The sequence below is a fragment of the Protopterus annectens genome, chromosome 6.part0, assembly GCF_019279795.1.
Source record: "Protopterus annectens isolate FY-2018-M chromosome 6.part0, PAN1.0, whole genome shotgun sequence".
Lineage (NCBI taxonomy): Eukaryota > Metazoa > Chordata > Ceratodontiformes > Protopteridae > Protopterus > Protopterus annectens.
This window is the reverse complement of record NC_056737.1, coordinates 1,916,796,830-1,916,815,378: the sequence shown is the minus strand read 5'-3', so window position 1 is coordinate 1,916,815,378 and position 18,549 is coordinate 1,916,796,830. Positions and strand designations below refer to the sequence as shown.

At 41.7% G+C, this 18,549-nt stretch overlaps 1 protein-coding gene across 1 annotated transcript in view; it reads left to right on the top strand.

Annotated features, from left to right (window-relative positions):
* The first annotated feature begins 314 nt into the window (after positions 1 to 314).
* Positions 315 to 18,549, top strand: part of CNPPD1 (cyclin Pas1/PHO80 domain containing 1) — a 537,141-nt gene continuing 518,906 nt past the window's right edge. Inside the window, exon 1 of the mRNA XM_044075228.1 lies at positions 315 to 554. Coding sequence (XP_043931163.1) covers positions 480 to 554 — 75 coding nt within the window. The 5' untranslated portion in view covers positions 315 to 479. The remainder of the gene's footprint in view (positions 555 to 18,549) is intronic.

Sequence of the window (18,549 nt, the reverse complement as noted above, 5' to 3'; positions counted from 1 at the left end):
TCAATCATTGTGGCCACGCCCATTCCTGCGCGAAAATCGCGGTGGGGTAATGTTCTAATACAAAGCCGGAATAGGGACCTTTAAAAACACACTGAGGAACGTTACTCATAATGAGGTACACCTGAGAGGTTTGTCAACTAGAATGTAGCACTTGTACAGAAATATCAAAGCTTCATCGCTCACTCCAATCATTAATTATTTGAGCTTGTTTTTCCAGACACGTTATCCCATCTGTTATTGACAAAGAAACACGTCATGGCTCTGCGCCCGTCCAACCAGCGAAAAAAACAATGTCAAATACTGGCCAGCAGAGGGGACTGTTGCGCTTCTGCCGCTGTTCCTCTCCCTTCTTGGTGTATTTGCCGCTCCTATAGGTGCGCACCTTTGTGTGGTCCGTGTTGGTAGTGTGGATTTGTTTACTCCGATCCCTGCTCCGCGCGGTTCCTGTTAACGAGGACAGCCTGTGACGGCTGCCTGATATGTCTTCCTTTGGCGATATGGAGTTAGATGATTTGTTCTACGGCAGACCCTTTTCAGATTTTGAAGACTTTCCGGTGAGTAGGAGGAACCCGCTTCATTTGGCCTAAACATTTTGGGCTTATATTCTGTAAACACCGAGCTAGGGGACGTAACAGATAAGCAGAAGTCTGAACAGTGACAGTGTTAAAATGACAGTTGTGTGCTGGTAATACAGACAATAGCTACCCTCGCCAGAGTTGTTTTGTACATTTTGCGCAGTGTTGTTAAAAATAGCTAATAACAATTAAACTCTGGAGTGGTTAGTTGGTGTTTCCGGTGTTCTTGTTTGTTGCCCTGATGACTGTGGATGTTTTAAGTAGCGAGAACAGTGTCAGGACAGCAGTAACTAGTTTGTTTTCTCAGGCACCAGCCTATTTTTGTGTAAACCATTTGCCATGTAGTGACAGTAGAAGGTTTCAGTGATTCAAGACCCCAAAGTTGGGGACTGATGTTTAGGAATGATGGGCAGGAGCTTCATCAGATCATAATTTAAATCTAGGCTGGCTTGGGGGACCAATACTTCTTTATTAACAGTAAACATATCTTGGTCTTTGATGTTTTTAAAGTCTGATCCTGCTAACGAAGTAAACTTCTGTGTGTAGTACAAACTGCAGATGTCATTTTTCGGGTCCATTGATTGTGTTATTGTAATCGTATTAGTAATTGGGAAAAATTAAAAAGAGATTGAGGGTAGACCAGCAACAGTGAACTGAAGTTTGCTTGCATATTTATTTTTTTTACTGTTTTTGTTGATTTATGGAATGTGCTGATCCACAAGGATCCATTTCAGTCGCTGTTGTAAGAAAAGAAAGTTTACATAGCTTGTGTATCTGATCCACAAAGATCCATTTCAGTCGCTGTTGTAAAAAAAGAAAGTTTACATAGCTTGTGTATTTGTTGGGCACGTTCTAGACTCTATCAGAAACATTGATGCCGTAATGCGTTTGTTTTTAGCTTCATGAAATTTTATTTATATACGTATACATTTATTTACTTACCTTTTAACATGGTTGATGGGCTGATCCACACGCCCTTGTCCCAGACCATTAGGAAGCTACAGTATCAACAGCGTTTGCAAAAGGAAATATGCATAAACAAATATAATTTAAATAACAGTAGATACAACAAATGTCATTTTACAAATATCACATTTCATTGAGAATATGAGATAAGCCATTATATGGTATGAAATGGAAAATAATAAGTATTTTCTAGTAGCAAATTTGTAGTACAAACTTTGAGATATGATCCTGGCAGTAAGGTCAAAATAGTACAGTTAGAATCTTTGAGTCTTGAAATTGTGACAGTATAGGTATTAGTTGCATGCATTTCTCAGGAGATGTGTATTTTCTTATTCTTTCAGAAAATTACTTTTGTTTTTCTGTCTTGTATTCTTAAATACATTTGTTTGAGTTATGTTTCTTTTCCAGAGAGGTTGTTTCACACATTCATTGTTGTGTGTTAATAGGAACGTGTTTTGTCATGTTCTACCTCAACACTTTGTTCCTGTTCTTCTCATGTACAGATTGCAGCCCAACACATTTCTTTTTCCCACTTCAAGTTATGCATCTTTGCATAACATTTACGTGTGTAGTTTTGTGTGCTATTAATTACAGAAGATATGTACGAGAAGTTCTAGCTCAATAATGTAGCTGCATAACCATGAATGGTAGCAGTTCAGCTGAATTAGGCTGTTATGTTTGTAGGGAAGATAATAGACAAAAGGTCTTCGGCAGTTGAGTAATCTCACAGAACAGGCAGTTGCTTCTGCCCACAAGCTGGTTCATTATGAAGTGGAAAAGGTTGTAGCTTGGATGCAACCAGCATCATCTTGCAGTGTCACATGCTTAGTAGAATATAACTTGAAGCTTTATCACTAGTGTGATGCCCATGCACTAACCCAGTAATCAAGGAGCCTCAGTCCTCACCACTAGCATCAGTGGGGGGGTGTCCACATTGGGAGGGATAATAAATACACACACACAGTAAAGTACAATTTCCCTTAAGAGCACACAGAGATCACAGTAAGTCTGAGGCTGGTTTCTCCCTTTCTCTCCAGATCCCCAATAAGACTCTCCCCACTGGCACAACTGTAGGGTCCAGATCTCCGCTTAGTGGTCAAGCTAAAACCTCCGTCACCCTGTCTGTCCAACTAGTGCTTCGTGCCCCTGCCCAAGTAGCTGACACACACACACTTTGAGATTTGGTTTATATACAAACACACAGACACTCCTGGGGGAAGGCTGGCATGGGTTTTCCAGCTTTGTCCCCTCCTGCCAGGCTATAAGGTAGTAAAAACTGCCACCAACTAGTCTTATCAGCTACTAAAAAGGCCCTTACCAAAGGGTGTCCGATTATTACAGTGCAATGTTATTATCCAGTTAGTTAGTATGACGAACAGCAAGGCTTATTTGGAGTGGCTTTATACAGTATCAGTATATACATGCAGTGTACTGTACAGCTTAAATTATCTCTACACAAAACAGCTACGGTTGAAAGGTTTAAAAATATTTAATAATAAAAACACAAGACAAATCTTCTCAATTGAACACAGTGCTAGTCAAGAGTTTGGAAATCACAGGAAAATGCTTAAATAATACTGTAGAATAGTCTGACATAAATATATAGTAAATAGGATCTGACTAAATTCCTATCTAAGAGCAATCACAAGTCTAAATAAACTTGCATATAGAGCAAAGCCATAGTACTCGTGAGTGGTCAGTTCTGAAGAAAAATGCTCTGATACCGTCTCTGAGAAAGTCTAAAAAATAATTCATCACTGCTGACTCATTTTAGATTACACCATTCTTCTCTGGTTCCCAGGCTAACAGAAACTCTCAGAGATTTAACACTTCTTTGATCTTGCACCTGGCCAGGAAACTACAGCAGTAAAAGACATATATGTAAAATCTAGCAATTAACTCTGGTCTCAAAACAATAGAAGGAATCCCTCAGTCCAGACATTATGTCTCCGAGCCTTGAGATCAAACATCCATACAATGCTTGACTTATCAACTTTCTTCCAGCAGAGTGCACTGTGTTACATTTTTGAAGTTCAACATTTAGCACAGCTTTCTTACATTTAGGACAAGCCTGTGGATTATATTCATATTTACAATGACATAGAATTATTTACTAAATTCAATCTAGCTAGGCTGGCAGCCTTCACATATCTTTACATATCCCCCCCCCCCCCCCCGCGGAGGACTCAAGCTAATTTTTCAAGTGACCCTTGAGAAACGTTGCTTGAGAGGGTTAGGTCTATCTGAGTATACTTTACCCCATTCCCCTGTCTTGAGAGCCCATCTGTATTGGCGTTGCCAACCCCACTGCGGTGCTGCACTGACGTATATGCTTGCAACCCTAGGATCCATCTTAGCAACTTGGCAGTTTGCTGGCTGGCTCGGTGTAACCCTGTTAGGGAATTGTGATCTGTAACTACAGTGAGAAACCACTGGTTGCTCTTCTCCCTCTGAAGAAATCTGGCTAAGTACAGCCCCGCCCCGTGGTTTGAAGCATCCACCTGCACAACAAATTATTTGCTGTAATCTGGACTGACAAACACAGGGGGTCCTCCCAAAGCTTCTGGAATGCCTGCTCACATGCGGGGGTCCACACTACCTTATCTGGCCTGTTCTTCCTTGTCATATCTGTGAGGGAAGCCGCTATGGTACTGTAACTGGAGACAAACTTTCTGTAGTACCCTGCTGTCCCTAAGAATGCCCTCACCTGCTTTTTGGTAACAGATACAGGCCATGCCTGAATGGATTCCACTTTGGCAGGTTCTGGCCTGATCTTACCACTCCCCACTCTGTCCCAAGTAGGAGACCTCTGCCATACCCACCTGACATTTGCTTGGCTTAATGGTCAGACCTGTCCTCTGTAGTCTGCCCAGCACCCCCCTGACATGTTGAAGGTGCTCTTGCCAGGAATGGCTGTAGATGGCAATGTCATCTAGGTACACAAGGGCAAACCTTCCTGCTCCTGCTAGGATATGATGTACCAGCCTCAGGAAGGTTGCTGGGTCTTTCTTCATCCCAAAGGGCAACTTTATGAACTCATACAAGTCAAAAGGAGTCACAAAGGCTGACCTCTCTCTAGCACTGGGAGTCAAGGGCACCTGCCAGTAACCCTTGGTAAGATCACTGGTGGTAAGATACTTGGCCCCACCTAGCTGCTCTAGGGCCTCGTCTATCCTAGGCATGGGATAGGCATCTGACTGTGTGTGACTATTTAATTTCCTGTAGTCCACACACAACCTGGTGCTGCCATCCTTCTTTGGCACCAGCACCACTGGGGAGGCCCAGGGACTATTGGACTCTTGAATTACTCCTAGTTCCAGCATCTCTTGTATCGCCTCCCTAAGAGTCTATTTGACTCTCTCAGGCACCATGTAAAGGGAATGCCTAGTAGACCTTTGGGGTCCTGTATCCACCTGGTGCTGCACCAGGTGGGTGCACCCTGGTTTCCCAGTGAACATGTCCCCAAACTCCTGTAACACTGCTCGGATTTCTCGAACCTGGGTAGGAGATAGCTGCTGGGACGTTGCTACCCCTTCCACTGAGGTGTCAGTCTGAGCCTCACTGAGGAGATCAGTCACCACAATCCACTGCAAATACTCGGCACAAGGGCCTCACTATCATGGTATGGTTTCATCATGTTAACATGGTACAATTTGTGCTCCTGCCTAGCAGTTCTACCATATAGTTAACACCACTTACCACCTTCTAGGGTTCTTCCCAAGCTGCTTGCAGATTGTTGTGTCTGACAGGAATGAGAACCATTACCTGCTGCCCAACAGCATAGGCTCTAGCTTGAGCACTCCTGTCATACCAGACATTTTTCTGCTGCTTCTGCCAAGTTCTCCTGGGTCAAGCCCATGAGTTCCCTAGCCTTGTCCTGAGGTTTAGGACATAAGCCACAACAGACTCCTTGTGAGTTTCACACTCACCTTCCCACTCATTACAAATTAAATCTAGAGGCCCCCTCACCCTATGCTCATACAGCAACTCAAAGGGTGAAAAACCTGTGGATTTCCGGGGAACCTCTCTGTAAGCAAACAACAAATGGGGCAAATATGTCCCAATCCCTCTTAAACTGGTCTGCAAATGCCGGTAGCATGGACTTGACTGTAGAGTTTAACTTCTCAACAAGACCATTAGTCTGGAGATGGTAGAAGGTGGTCTTCAGATGCTTCACCTCATAGTACTTCCACAAACAGGCCAGCAGTTTTGACATGAAATTGGCACCTCCGTCAGTCAGTATTTCTTTTGGGAAGCCTGCCCTGCTGAAAATCTCTAACAAAGCATTTTCCACCTTTTCTGTCTCAGTGGAGGACAAAGCCACTGCCTCAAGGTATCTTGTAGCATAATCTACTACCACTAGGTTATACGTTTTCCCTGTGGAACTTTGGGTACTCGGAGGCCCCACAATATCCATAGCTACCCTCTGAAATGCCTCCTCAGTCACAGGCAGAGGTATCAAAGGAGCTCTTACCTTGTTTCCTGCCTTGCCTACCTTTTTGCATGCTCACAGGTCCTGCAGTACCCTGTTACATCTCTGGAAATCCCAGGCCAATAGAAGTTCTGCATAAGACGTCTCTTTGTACGTTTTATGCCCATATGACTTGCTAAGGGAATACTATGGGGTATGGCTAGAAGCACAAGATGGTAGGCTCTAGGCACTGCCAACTGCTGTTTTCTCTCACTTTCTAGCCCTCCCTCAGGGGTCCACTGTCTTGTACAGTAACCCTTTGTCCCAGTATACAGATTCCCCATTCCCTTAAATCAGGTGTCTCACTGGCTATCTCCCTCAGGCCTTGTAATGTAGGGTCTGAGAGCTGAGCCTGTCTCAACTCTCTCTTTGTAACCCTTCCCAGCTCCCCTTCCACAGGAAGTCTGGCATCCTGTGACAGCGGTGCCTCACTGTCAGCCTGGGTACTACTACTCACCTCTACCTTTGCAGTCACTCTGTCCAAGGGAACATCAGCACCTGCAAGCAGCTGTGGCTCACCTTCAGTCTCACTGCTACAGAATAGCTCCCTCCCTGCAGTAACCACCTCACCAGTCCTGGCTGTAAGTATGCTGTCTGCCTGGGTCTCTCCCCAGGCTACCAGAAACACTTGCTTGTCTTGAAGCCTGACTGCGTGTAACTGCATTAACACATAGTTTTGCCTCATCAAAATCCTTCCCTATCAGGACATCTGCAGGATAGTAGTCTGGTACCCCTGTTGTCTCAAGACAACCTACTATTGGTATTTTGTCTTTCTCGCTTACTGCCTCCCTTACCTTTTAGTCCCCACCTTGCCTCTGTGGACATCTGTATGCCACATGGCCCCACTGGTTGCATTCAAAACATTTAACCCTAGGTCCTGAATGTGTAGCTAGACTAGTGGCTTCCCCTGCTACTGGCAGATTCTGTTGTGGCTGCCCACCATGGGTTCCTTTAGACCCATGAGCAGTACTGGGGGTACGTTTCCTGTGCAGGGATGCCCTGTTTGCTAGGTATAGGTCTCCTTTCTTCCACAACTCATCTGAAGTAGCACATTCTGTCAGCTAACCAGATCTTTATGTTCTCAGGCAAAGTGGTAAGGGTTTGTTCCCTTACCAAAAGGTCTGCCAGCCCTTCAGAAGTGGAGACCTGCCATCCACTCACCCACCTATGAAAATAAGTGCTCAGTTCAGCTGCATATTCACACAAACTTTTTTTGCCTTGCGTCTATGCTCATGAAACTTTTTCCTATAAGTTTCAGGTGTTGGCTTAAAAAATTCTACCAGACAATTGTTAACAGCAGTATAATTTAAGAAATCATTGTCTGACAGTTTGGAAAGTACATTTACAGCTTCACCATGGAGTAAGGTGATCAGGAACCGTACCCAGAGCCTTTGGTCAACATCATACTGTTTTACATACCCTTTCAAACATATGAATGAAACTATCAAAATATCCCCCTCTGTAAACTGCATAAGAAATTTACTGACCTTTTGTGCTTCTGTGTTCCGGTTACTCCCTTCTCCATTGCCTCCATGACTCTGGTGAAGAGTCAGCATCTCCCTCTCATCCTGCCTCTGCCTTTCCTTCTCCTTGGCTTCAAGCCATAGCAGTTTCTCATTCTCCTCAGCCTGTAGACGTGTCAGTCTCTCTGCTGCTTCTGTTTCCAAACACCTGGCCTTCAACTCAAGTCTCTTTAACTCCAGATGGATTTTTAAGTCCTCTGCAGAAAGGTTGAGCTGTCCATTCTCTGAGTGTTGTACATCTCCACAGCCAGTCTGATCGCCCTCCTGATTGCCATTTTCTGATGCAGCTGTGACCAAAGCTGCAATCATGTCTGCCTTAGTCAGATTTGTATGCACCAGTCCCTTAGCCTGTGACATCTCAGCCAATTGGCTCTTTGTCAGCTTGCCACACTCCTCTGCTGACATGCTTGCCTGCTCTCCCTGACTAACTAAGGTAACAAAAGAAATAAAAACAGTTGTGATCTGAACTCCGAATCTTCACTGCGTGGCTGATTTAGAGTACAAAAACACCTTCAGAGATCACTGTACACAAGCTACAGGAATTCACTGTCCACACCACTACAAGCCAATTGCCAACCAATTAATATGTGGTGTGGATATCCCACCACTGCCAACCAATGAGTATGTGATGCCCGTGCACTGACCCAGTAATCAAGGAGCTTCTGTCCTCATCACTAGCACCAGTGGGGGGCGTCCACATTGGGAGGGTAACAAGTACACACAGTAAAGTACAATTTCCCTTAAGAGCACACAGAGATCACAGTCAGTCTGGGGCTGGTTTATCCCTTTCTCTCCGGAGCCCAATAAAACTCCCCACTGGCACAGCTATAGGGTCCAGATCTCAGCCTAGTGATCAAGCTAAAACCTCCAGCACCATCTCTGTCCGACCAGTGCTTCATTACCCTGCCCAAGTAGCTGACACACACAGACACTCCTGGGAACGGCTGACACAAGTTCTCCAGCTGTGCCCTCTCCTGCCAGGCTATAAGGTAGTAATCACTGCCACCATCAGCTACTAAAAAAAGCCCTTACCAAAGGGTGTCCAATTATTACTGTGCAATATTCTCCAATTAGTGTGATGAACAGCAAGGCTTATTTATAGTCGCTTTGTACAGTATCACTGTATACATGCAATGTACTCTAGAGCTTAAATTATCTCTCTACAAAACAGCCACGGTTGAAAGGTTTAAAAATATTTAATAATAAATAATAAAAAAACACAAGATAAATCTTCTCAATTCAACACAGAGCAAGGCAAATCTTCTCAATTCAACACAGAGCTAGTCAAGAGTTCAAAAATCACAGGAAAATGCTTAAAATAATACTGTAGAATCTTCTGACATAAGTATAGAAAACAGCTAGACTACTCTTAGACAGGAATTTAGTCAGATTTAATCACAGTTCTAAATAAACTTACATGTAGAGCAAAGCAGAGTACTGGTGAGTGGTCAGTTCTGAAGACAAATGCAAAAATGCTGTGATTTTCTCTCTCTCTCTGAGATGGTCTTAAAAATAATACATCACTGCTGACTCATTTTAGATTACATCATTTGTCTCTGGTTCCCAGGCTAACAGAAACTCAGAGTTTTAACATTTCTTTGATCTTGCTCCTGGCAAGGAAACTACAGCAGTAAAAGTCGTTAAATATGTAAAATGTAGCAGTTAACTCTGGTCTCAAAACAATAGAAGGAATTCCTCAGTCCAGACATTGTCTCCGAGCCTTGAGATCAGTCATACAATGATTGACTTATAGGTTCATAGGTAGGTACTAGGCTATCGGCCCAAGGGCCTACGTAAGCCTAGCCAGCAAGGTTCCATGGCTTACGCCACCCAAGATGCCACTGTCGAGCAGAGACACAGAAGTGATCCCCGGGGTGTATTTCCTATTTCCCATCCACTCATCAAGATTTTTCTTGAAGAGTGCTAATGAAGAACTTTGCTTGACATAGATAGGTAGCTTGTTCCAGAATATAGGAAGTCTCTGGGACAGGAATCTATCCCTCCAGCGTGTCCTGTTTATTGTGGTGACATGGTTTAGGTCCCTAGAGCATGTAGCTCGGAGGGATTGGGATTTCCTTAGGTATAGCATGTCCAACAGCTCTGGGTTTGACGTAGTTTTATATGTTGGGCAGAGATCACCTCGGAGTAGGCGATATGCTACGGAGTAAAGCTGGAGTTTTTTGAGGCGGTCAGTGTAGGGCATTTGTTTGAGGCTAGTAATCCTCTTTGTGAGGTACTTCTGTGGCCTTTCCAGCTGCTGCAGATGTCTTGTGAGGTACATTCCAAAAGGGGCGTTGTACTCTATAATGGGTCTAATGAGTGTCGAGTAGAGGGGAGCAATGACCTCTTTTTTTTTTTTTTTCCTGGATGAGAACCCTTTTATGATGAGGTGTGCCACGTAGAAGGACTTCCTGACTACTGTGGCGATGTGACTATCAAAGGAGAGACTACTGTCCACCTGGGTCCCAAGGTCTCTTATCACGCATTCGGTGTTAACTAGATTGCTGCCTATGTGGTAGTTCATGGGTACAGAGTTTTTACCAAAGGAGATGACACTGCACTTTTTGGCATTGAGCTTGAGGCCATGGCTCTGACACCAGGCATCTGTCTCAGTGAGGCCCTTCTGTAGGATGTCCACATCATTTGGGGACTTGACTATGGTTCCTAGTTTGCAGTCATCTGCGAACTTTGTTAGCCAGAGGCCTTGTGTGTTAGCCTGTACTTCAGAGAAGTAGATACCAAACAGGAGAGGTCCCAGGATGGAACCCTGTGGTACTCCACTTGTCACTGCTTTGAGGTCAGATTTGGAGTCTGCAACTTTTACAGTGTGGGTTCTGTCAGTGAGCCAGTTGGCAGCCCATCTTGTGACGTAGGGATTTATACCTAGTTTAGTGAGTTTAGCTATAATCCCAGAATGGGGGATGGTGTTGAAAGCCCTGGCAAGGTCAAGATAGGCTGTGTGAACCACCTTACCCTCCTCCGCGGCTTTGGTGACTGCCTCAAAGAAGTCGACAGGTTCAGGAGGCATGATCTGCCTTTCACAAACCCAAACTGGGTGGGATCCAGAGTTTGGAGGTTACCAATGTCTTTGTTTATGAGTTCCATGATGATACATTCCATGGCCTTGCAGACCAGGCTCGTCAGGCTAATAGGTCGATAGTTCCCGGGATCAGTGGTGGCTCCCCCTTTGCGGAATGGGATAACTGTTGCTGTGCGCCATTCGGTGGGCACAAAACTTGATGGGAGGCTAGATGGGGAACCAGTTCGTTCTGAAGTTTGTGTAAAACGCAGCCTGGGATGTTGTCCGGTCCTATGGATGCTGTGTTTTTGGCTTTAGAGATTGCAGCTTTTACCTGCGTAATTGTGATTTACAGGGACTCTGCATTCTTCCTGAATAGATATGGGCCCTATAGGGGGTGAGAGGGGGGTAAAGTTAGCACATCTGCCAGGATGTTGGCAGTATCAGTTGGTTCTGTAATTTTCATGTCTTTGTGCTGTAACTCAGAGCAGATCTGGGTGTTGCCATCTAGATTCTTGACTTGGCTATAGAATGCTTTGTGGTTGTCCTTGGATTTAGTGGCGATTTTGTTTTCGTAGCTAGCTTTGGAGGATCTTATAAGGGATCTCGGGTTCTTACTGAGGCCAACCATGGAGTTCCTCCACTCTGGGATTTTATTCTCTTTTGCAACAGTTTCTTCCTTCTGTTGCACAGTTTGTTTATGGCAGGGGACCACCAGATTGGCTTCCTTTTTTTGGAGGATAGCTTTCTTCCAGCAGAGTGCACTGTAGTTAAATTTTTGAAGTTCAGCATTTAACACAGTTTTCTTAAGAGGACAAGCCTGTGGATTATATTCATATTTACAGTGACCTAGAATTATCTACAAAATTCTATCTAGTTAAGCTGGTAGCCTTCACATATCTTCACAACTTGTCTTATTGTTTTTGAAACCTGTTGTAAATTTGCAAACAGTAGAATCACATAGACTAAGTATGGGTGTATTTTTTTGTGCAAATAATATTTGAGGGCTCATCAACCTTTCATGTTCGTTTTTTGCTGTGCTGTTTTAAGCATATATATTGTTTAATGTGTTTTTGTATGGCAATCCTAAAGAAGTGTAGATGTTAGTAAGATTTTGCAGTGGCTTTTGTTTGCTAAAATGAGCTGGTGTTTGATTTGATACAATACTTTTTACGTACTTATTTTATCTATCTTTTGTATAAGTTCAGGAGCAGTTTTGTAATCCAAAAACAAGGGGGAAAAACATTGAAGTAGAAGTATTAATATCTGTGGTGATGGTTAACAGAGCACATTGCCTGTAACAATGGTCCAGTCCTCATATAGAAGCAGGTATCTTTATATGTAGGCATTGGTAACTGCACACTGTCCATTGTAGCTGTCAAGTCCTGTGTTGCTATTAATATACTTGCAGTGATTGGAGTTTGGAGGTTTGGCTGTGAATGACAGCTGTTCGCTAGAGCTCATTGATTCCTAGCAGGAGATACTTCAGAGATGCTTTTTTTCTGTTGCAGGTATTTTCTTTTTTTCCTTTATGCATGCATTTAAATACAAATGTAACTTCAAGGAAGAAATGCAAGTGCAAGCTACTGATCTTCAGGAGCCATTTTTTTCTTCTTTGAGGACACCAGATGTACCATTATACTTGCATCTTCAGGAACTGTTTTTATCTTGCTCGGCATCTGTGGTCATTGGTAACGGTACACACTGTCTACAGCTGCAGTTAAAAAATGAATTATTACAGTTGTCAGACTGGAAGTATGTGGCTGTGAATTAAACATTTAAATACATTTCTAAGGGAATTATTTCCTTCCTTTTTATCATCACCATGTATTTCATATAAAAGTCAGATTTTTTTGCACAAATTTCTTGACTAACACACAAGGTTACAAGTCACTGTACAGCATTTTTAGAGCTGTTCACATTGTTTTGCTTTGTAGAGTCTTCAGACTGGATCTATATCACAAAGTTGAACAATAAAAAGAGTGAACGCTTTTATATCGAACACTAAAAACTGAAAGCAGTAAATGTTGAGCACACGGAACCGTGATTTCCCCCCCGGGAACAAAAAACAAATCCAAAGGCAAAATTAAAGTGGGGGGCTGTGCCCCCCATACCCCCCACTTAAATATACCAATTCCGAGATCACACCACAGTAGAGGAAATGGCAAAGTCCCGAAAACGGCCCTGTGATTTTTTTTTTCCCTGGGCAAAAAATTGTTGGTCCGTGTATTCGACATTCAATGCTTTCAATTTTTAGTGTTCGATATAAGAGCGTTCTCTCTCTTTATCGTTCGACTTCGTGATATAGACCCGTGGTGGGGTAAATGTGTGTGTATAATCACGGATGATGTCTTGGAAGAGTTATTGAGGTTGAGAATTGGTTTGGTAATTTTTATTAAAATCTAGGCTAATCTGTTAGCATTGTTGGTTATTCCATACACTGTAATGAGTGATTGTATTTATTTATTTACTGGCTTAACTTACTGATATACCTTGGAGCTAAACATTAAGTGGCTTTAGTAGTCATTTGGTTGCCAGAGTAGGTTGAAATCCTGTAGAATGCTAGTTCTGTATCAGTATTTCTTACTTGTTGCCAAAAGTGGATGATTTTGCAAATGCTTTTTCTTTATCAGGCATCAGGTTTATAGAGAGTACTGCAATTTTTTTCCCTGCTATATAAACTTTGATTGCAGTAGCCAGAGGCTTTGATTACTGGTGACTGTTTCACTTTGGATCAAATTTGGTCATATAAGATAATGAACAGGTAAAACGGCAAGCAGAGCAATAGACATAACCATGTGTGAGAAACACTCTACCTAACATCATCTCTCTGTTGCAGCTAAATCATGAGATTTTAGGTGATGTGTCTGGAATGCAAGGATTTATTGGAAAATTTTCTACTCGTTTCAGAATGTGGACAGGTTTATTATGTCCTATCATGTCAGACTTATTGCTGTGCAAGGTTTTGCACTAGCCTTGAGACTCAAAGTACTTGTTGAACCCAGAAGTGGTTTTGTTGTCTCCAGTAAGTAGAATCATAAGGTGTAGTCTGTATATTTGGGAGACAACCCATTTGAAAGGTGTAAGACTGCATTTCAGTAAAGTTCCCCACAGTGAAGTAGAAAGAGGTCAGGAGGCAGTCTACTGACCATTACAACAAATTGGGAGGATAGCAGAGACTGTTAAATTAACTAAATTAACTAGTATCGTGTATGAAGGGGAATAGTCCTGATTTTGTAGAGATTGTGACTATTCCACTTTTATTGGTGATAGTCCAATGTGTGCGTACTTGTGTATTTAATATGTAGGAGAGAGTGCGTACTTGTGTATTTAATATGTAGGAGAGATGTGGATTACTTGTTTACTTTATACTGATTTGTTGATGAGTCAATGCTCTATTTGAAATGTGAGGTCTCAAATTGCCATCTCATTGACAGCTTCAGTCCGATCAGGGTGGCCTTATGAGCTGCTGATAAAAGAGCCAGACTCTGCCTAACATACAGTCAAAGTTGGTGCATAAACACAGAATGCGTAAGTGGCAAGGTGCATAAATATGTGGAGAAACCTGAAATTTGAGATTAAGTACAGTAGAAGATGTGCACTAGCCATGCTGTGAAATTTTACAGAAGTAAAAGCTACATATAGCCTAAGCATTGAAGTTGAACAGTATGTGAAAACATGGATCCAGAAGTGTATGCTGAAATTTTACATACTGAGATTTCAGCACCGCTGTGAAATGTGCAGACATTGCTGGCTTATCTGTCATTTTGATTTAAGAATTATGCTGTTTAAGATTATTTGCAAAAGTAGAAGTGAAGTAGTACTATATCTCCAGACTTGTAAAGTACAGAATAATGTCTAAAGGAGTACTATTTTTAATCTTCCAGGCATCTGATAATAGCTTTTTCTATATTTATTTATTTATTTATTTTTTTTGCTGTGATATTGTACCCTTCACTGTGTGCTTTTGGATTTGTGCCCCTACTGATTACACACTTGTGTATGCATGCATTCATATGTGTGTGTACATGTGTATAATTTTGTGTGTGTATTATATGTACAGAGTTTGATTACTGTCACAATCTTGAAGCCCACAATGTTGAAAATCAGAATCCTGAGACCATAATATGGAAATATCAAAAGACCGAAGTCCCCAATATCTAAAAATCTTGAATACTGGAATCTCCTACCAGTGTGAACCTAGAAAAGAGAGCTAACCTGGGTCCTGCAGGTGTGTGGACTCTGGAACGAATGCTAACATGGATCCTGAATGGAGGCAAGTCCATAAGTTCAGTATTGTGGTCTTCAGCATTTTGGTCTTTCAATTTTATGGTCTCAGGATTATGATTTCTAGGTTGCAGGCTTCAGTATTGTGTTAGCAAACCGTTACAGACACACACATACATGTGTATGGAATGTTTGGGATTTAAAGGTGTAATAAAATAAAATCTCATACTGAGTTTTAAGAGTTTCATAATAAATTGCAAACATAAAACTGTTCCCAAAATGTAGCTTACCAAATATTTAATTTTTAAGTTTTATTTTTTTACACCCAGACCCCCCTATAAAGTCCATTTTTATTTCCTTTTTGTGTACACAAAGCCATTAAGTCTAATGATCATTCATGCCTTTCCTGTGCCCACCCTCATGCATGTAAAAGTCATAAGTAAATAACATTAAGAATTTACCTTGTATACTTTTAGTCAGGAACACTTCAGGATGTGCGAACAGAAATTTTATTCTTAACAGCGCTGGGAGTTGGTCTTTATAATTCTTGATGAAGCATTCTCACTTTTTACATACAAAAACTGTAATTTTATACATTTTCTTATCAAACTGCTCATGCAATTTCATGACGTTATAATGACTGTGTACCATAGAAAACTTTGCAAATTCCTCATCCCTCCTGATTTTCACCTCAGATTTCACGTGAACACCTTCCTATACATGATTCACCTGCTTCCAAGGGGTCTTGTTTCTGACCTTGGATGTTTCAACATACTCCGGGTCTATATTAGAAGACCGAAGATGCATTCTTTTGAATGCATCTTAGTCGAACTGAAAAGGCTGAAAACGGAAAACATGAAAGCGGCTGTTAAGCGAATTCCTTCCCTGAGAAAGAATTTGCTTGTCCGCTTTGGTGCTTTGCCGTTTTCGGCACTGTAGTGCGGTCTCTGAGTTGGTATATTTAAGTAGGAGGCTGTAGGGGGGGCAAAGCCCCCCCACTTAATGTAATGTTTGATTTTTGTTTTTATTTTTATTTTTTTGTTGGAACAGCGATCTTTTTCCCTTGGAAAAAAAAATCGCTGTTCTGACACTTCGATATTGTAAGCTTTCGCTTACATAGTTTCGATCAATCACTGTTCACTTTTTTAAGCGTTCGGTGATTTAATATAGACCCCGCACTCCTAGCCTGGAGGAGTCAGGCTAACAAATTCCTTTTTGTAATAACTGCATGCCTCACTTCATGCAACACGTACTATTCTCTCATTACATACTAAAAAATGCATCTTAAAATGAACAGTAATACTGTGGCTTATGAAGCTGTATTTTTCCCAGCCCTGCATACAAGTTATATTTGCTTTTTAATGATCATATTATAGCATCATTAATAAAATGAAATTAATACACATTTTAATAAGCTGGTCTTGTCCCATAACAGTTTTCTCCCTCTGACACTATCAGTGTACCATGTATATATATATATATATATATATATATATATATATATATATATATATATATATATATAATTTTTTTTTTTTTACTTGATAAAATACGCCTCAGCGTCATAGTAGTCATAATCATTTTTTGTCAAAATAGAACTGTCATTGATTTGTGCATGCAGTGGCATATTATGTGCAGGTGAGGTTAAACATTTTTAATCACAGCCTTTAGAATAGAAAATGCTAAAATGATTACAAATATAATAAAAAGTACAATAATACCCTGGATTATGCTAGTTTCCAGGTTACCAAAAATACTGCCCAACCAAGTGTCCAATTTTTGGATGTGCTGTCCAACTCTTTGCCCCTTTGTTCCATGAAGTTTGACAGGTTTTTTTTTGTTTGTTTATTATGATAGTCGCTAATATATGAACAGCAACAACCCCCCCCCCTTTTGCAGCAAGCATTATATCAAGTGCCATTTGATTCTGTAACACCACAGTTTGCATTTTAGTAATTTCTCGATTTGCCATCCTGATGTGATGTGAAATTTCGTTGGCCACCTCCTGTAGAATTTGAGCAAGCATGGTGATTTCAAGCATTGTCCTTTGCACTCCATACCCAGGAGTAAAGACTGAAAGTACTTGCTCTGCCCAGTGGATTGCTCGCCTATTTTTCAGTCTACCTGCTGGTGGGTTTTTGAAATGTTGAATAGCAGGAGTAATATAGCCTACAAAGCAACATTTAGACCAGTCTGTAGGCAACCAGGGGTACTAACGGTCACTTATCATGCCCATGCCACGACCCCAGTCATAGCTTTTTAAGTGCAAAGAGTTTAACAAACTTTCTTGCCTGGTGTCATTACATTTGCTTTTCCCTACTGGTACAGTCCCATTTCTGGCATAACATGTGTCTCCATGTTGTGTGGTTACAAGTTGAAAAAAGACAACTTTTGAAAAATCAGTTACATTACGCCAGGTTAAGCTAATGTCATTAAGGTCCTTTTTAAATGACACCTATGATGCAGGGATGGGAATCATGAGAATCCCTGCCTTGGAATGATGAGGTATATGCGAACATATCCAGCAAGAAACTGTTTTTTTTCTCGACCATTTTATAGAAGGGAACAGCAGCAGAAACAAAGCAAAAGTACCTGTTGTCACGGGATTCATCATGAACTGCTACTGAAGTTGTCCTCCTCACTGGGCAGATGATTTATCCGTCGCACCTCGTCTGGGGTCCCCACTCGACAGGTCTTCTTGCAATGAGACGACTGGATCCACGTTGGTAGTCCTGCACAGTGAACTGCAGTCATTAGCAGGAACTGAAAAGGCCCCTTCCACCTCGGACTGAGGCAGTTTTTCCTCTCTAAAAATTTTTTATGTAGACGCAATCAGCCAGTTGTAGTTGATGACAGGGTTGGTCAGGAGGCTTTGGTAATGCTGCTTTTACTGTTTGAGGATATTGCTGCAAAATTTTGAGGAGTCTCCTAAAATAACAAATCGGAGCATCATCTGACAAAGTTAAATTAGCATTTTCCACTGAAGGGGTAGCTGGAAGGGCCATGGGTCTTTTCATTAATATCTCGTATGGACTCAGTTTTCTGGTGGCATTTATTAAAGCTAAGGGAAGGGCTTGGGGCCACTTTAAGTGGGTTTCAGCACAAATCTTCAAAATGTTATTTGTAAGGGTCCTCTTTACCCCTTCCACTAATCAGATGACTGGGGATGGTTGGGATAGTAAAGACTCAACTTAGTATTAAGAGCTTTACATAACTCTTTAAACAGATTATTATTAAAATGAGTTTCCTGGTCACTGTTAACAATGCTGGGTATACCGAATTTCAGTGTATAATCAGATAACACATTTTTAATAACTGTGACTGCATCAGCTTTGCGACATGGGTAAGTTTTCACCCATGCTGAGAACATGCACACTACCACCAAAATAAATTGTAAATTATTAGTCTTAGGCATCTGGATGAAATCCAGTGTATATTAACAAAAGGTCCCCAGGGTGGAGGTAAACGGGCATATTTGCAGTTGACATGTTTGTTTGTTATATTCCAAACAAATACTACAATTTTGTACATACTGAAGTATCAAAGAGGAGAAATGAGGGGCATACCAACTTTGGGTAATTTTGATTAAATAAAGCTGTCTTACCTGTATTGGAATAGTAGATGATATGCCCTTACTAGGTAAGGTAGCAAAGAGGCAGGCACCACCAGTCGGCCATCTGGATGTCGCCATATGCCATCAGAGGATTTTCTACATCCATGCTTGAGCCACCTCCAAACTTCTCCCTGTGATGCTTCAGCTTGAAAGGC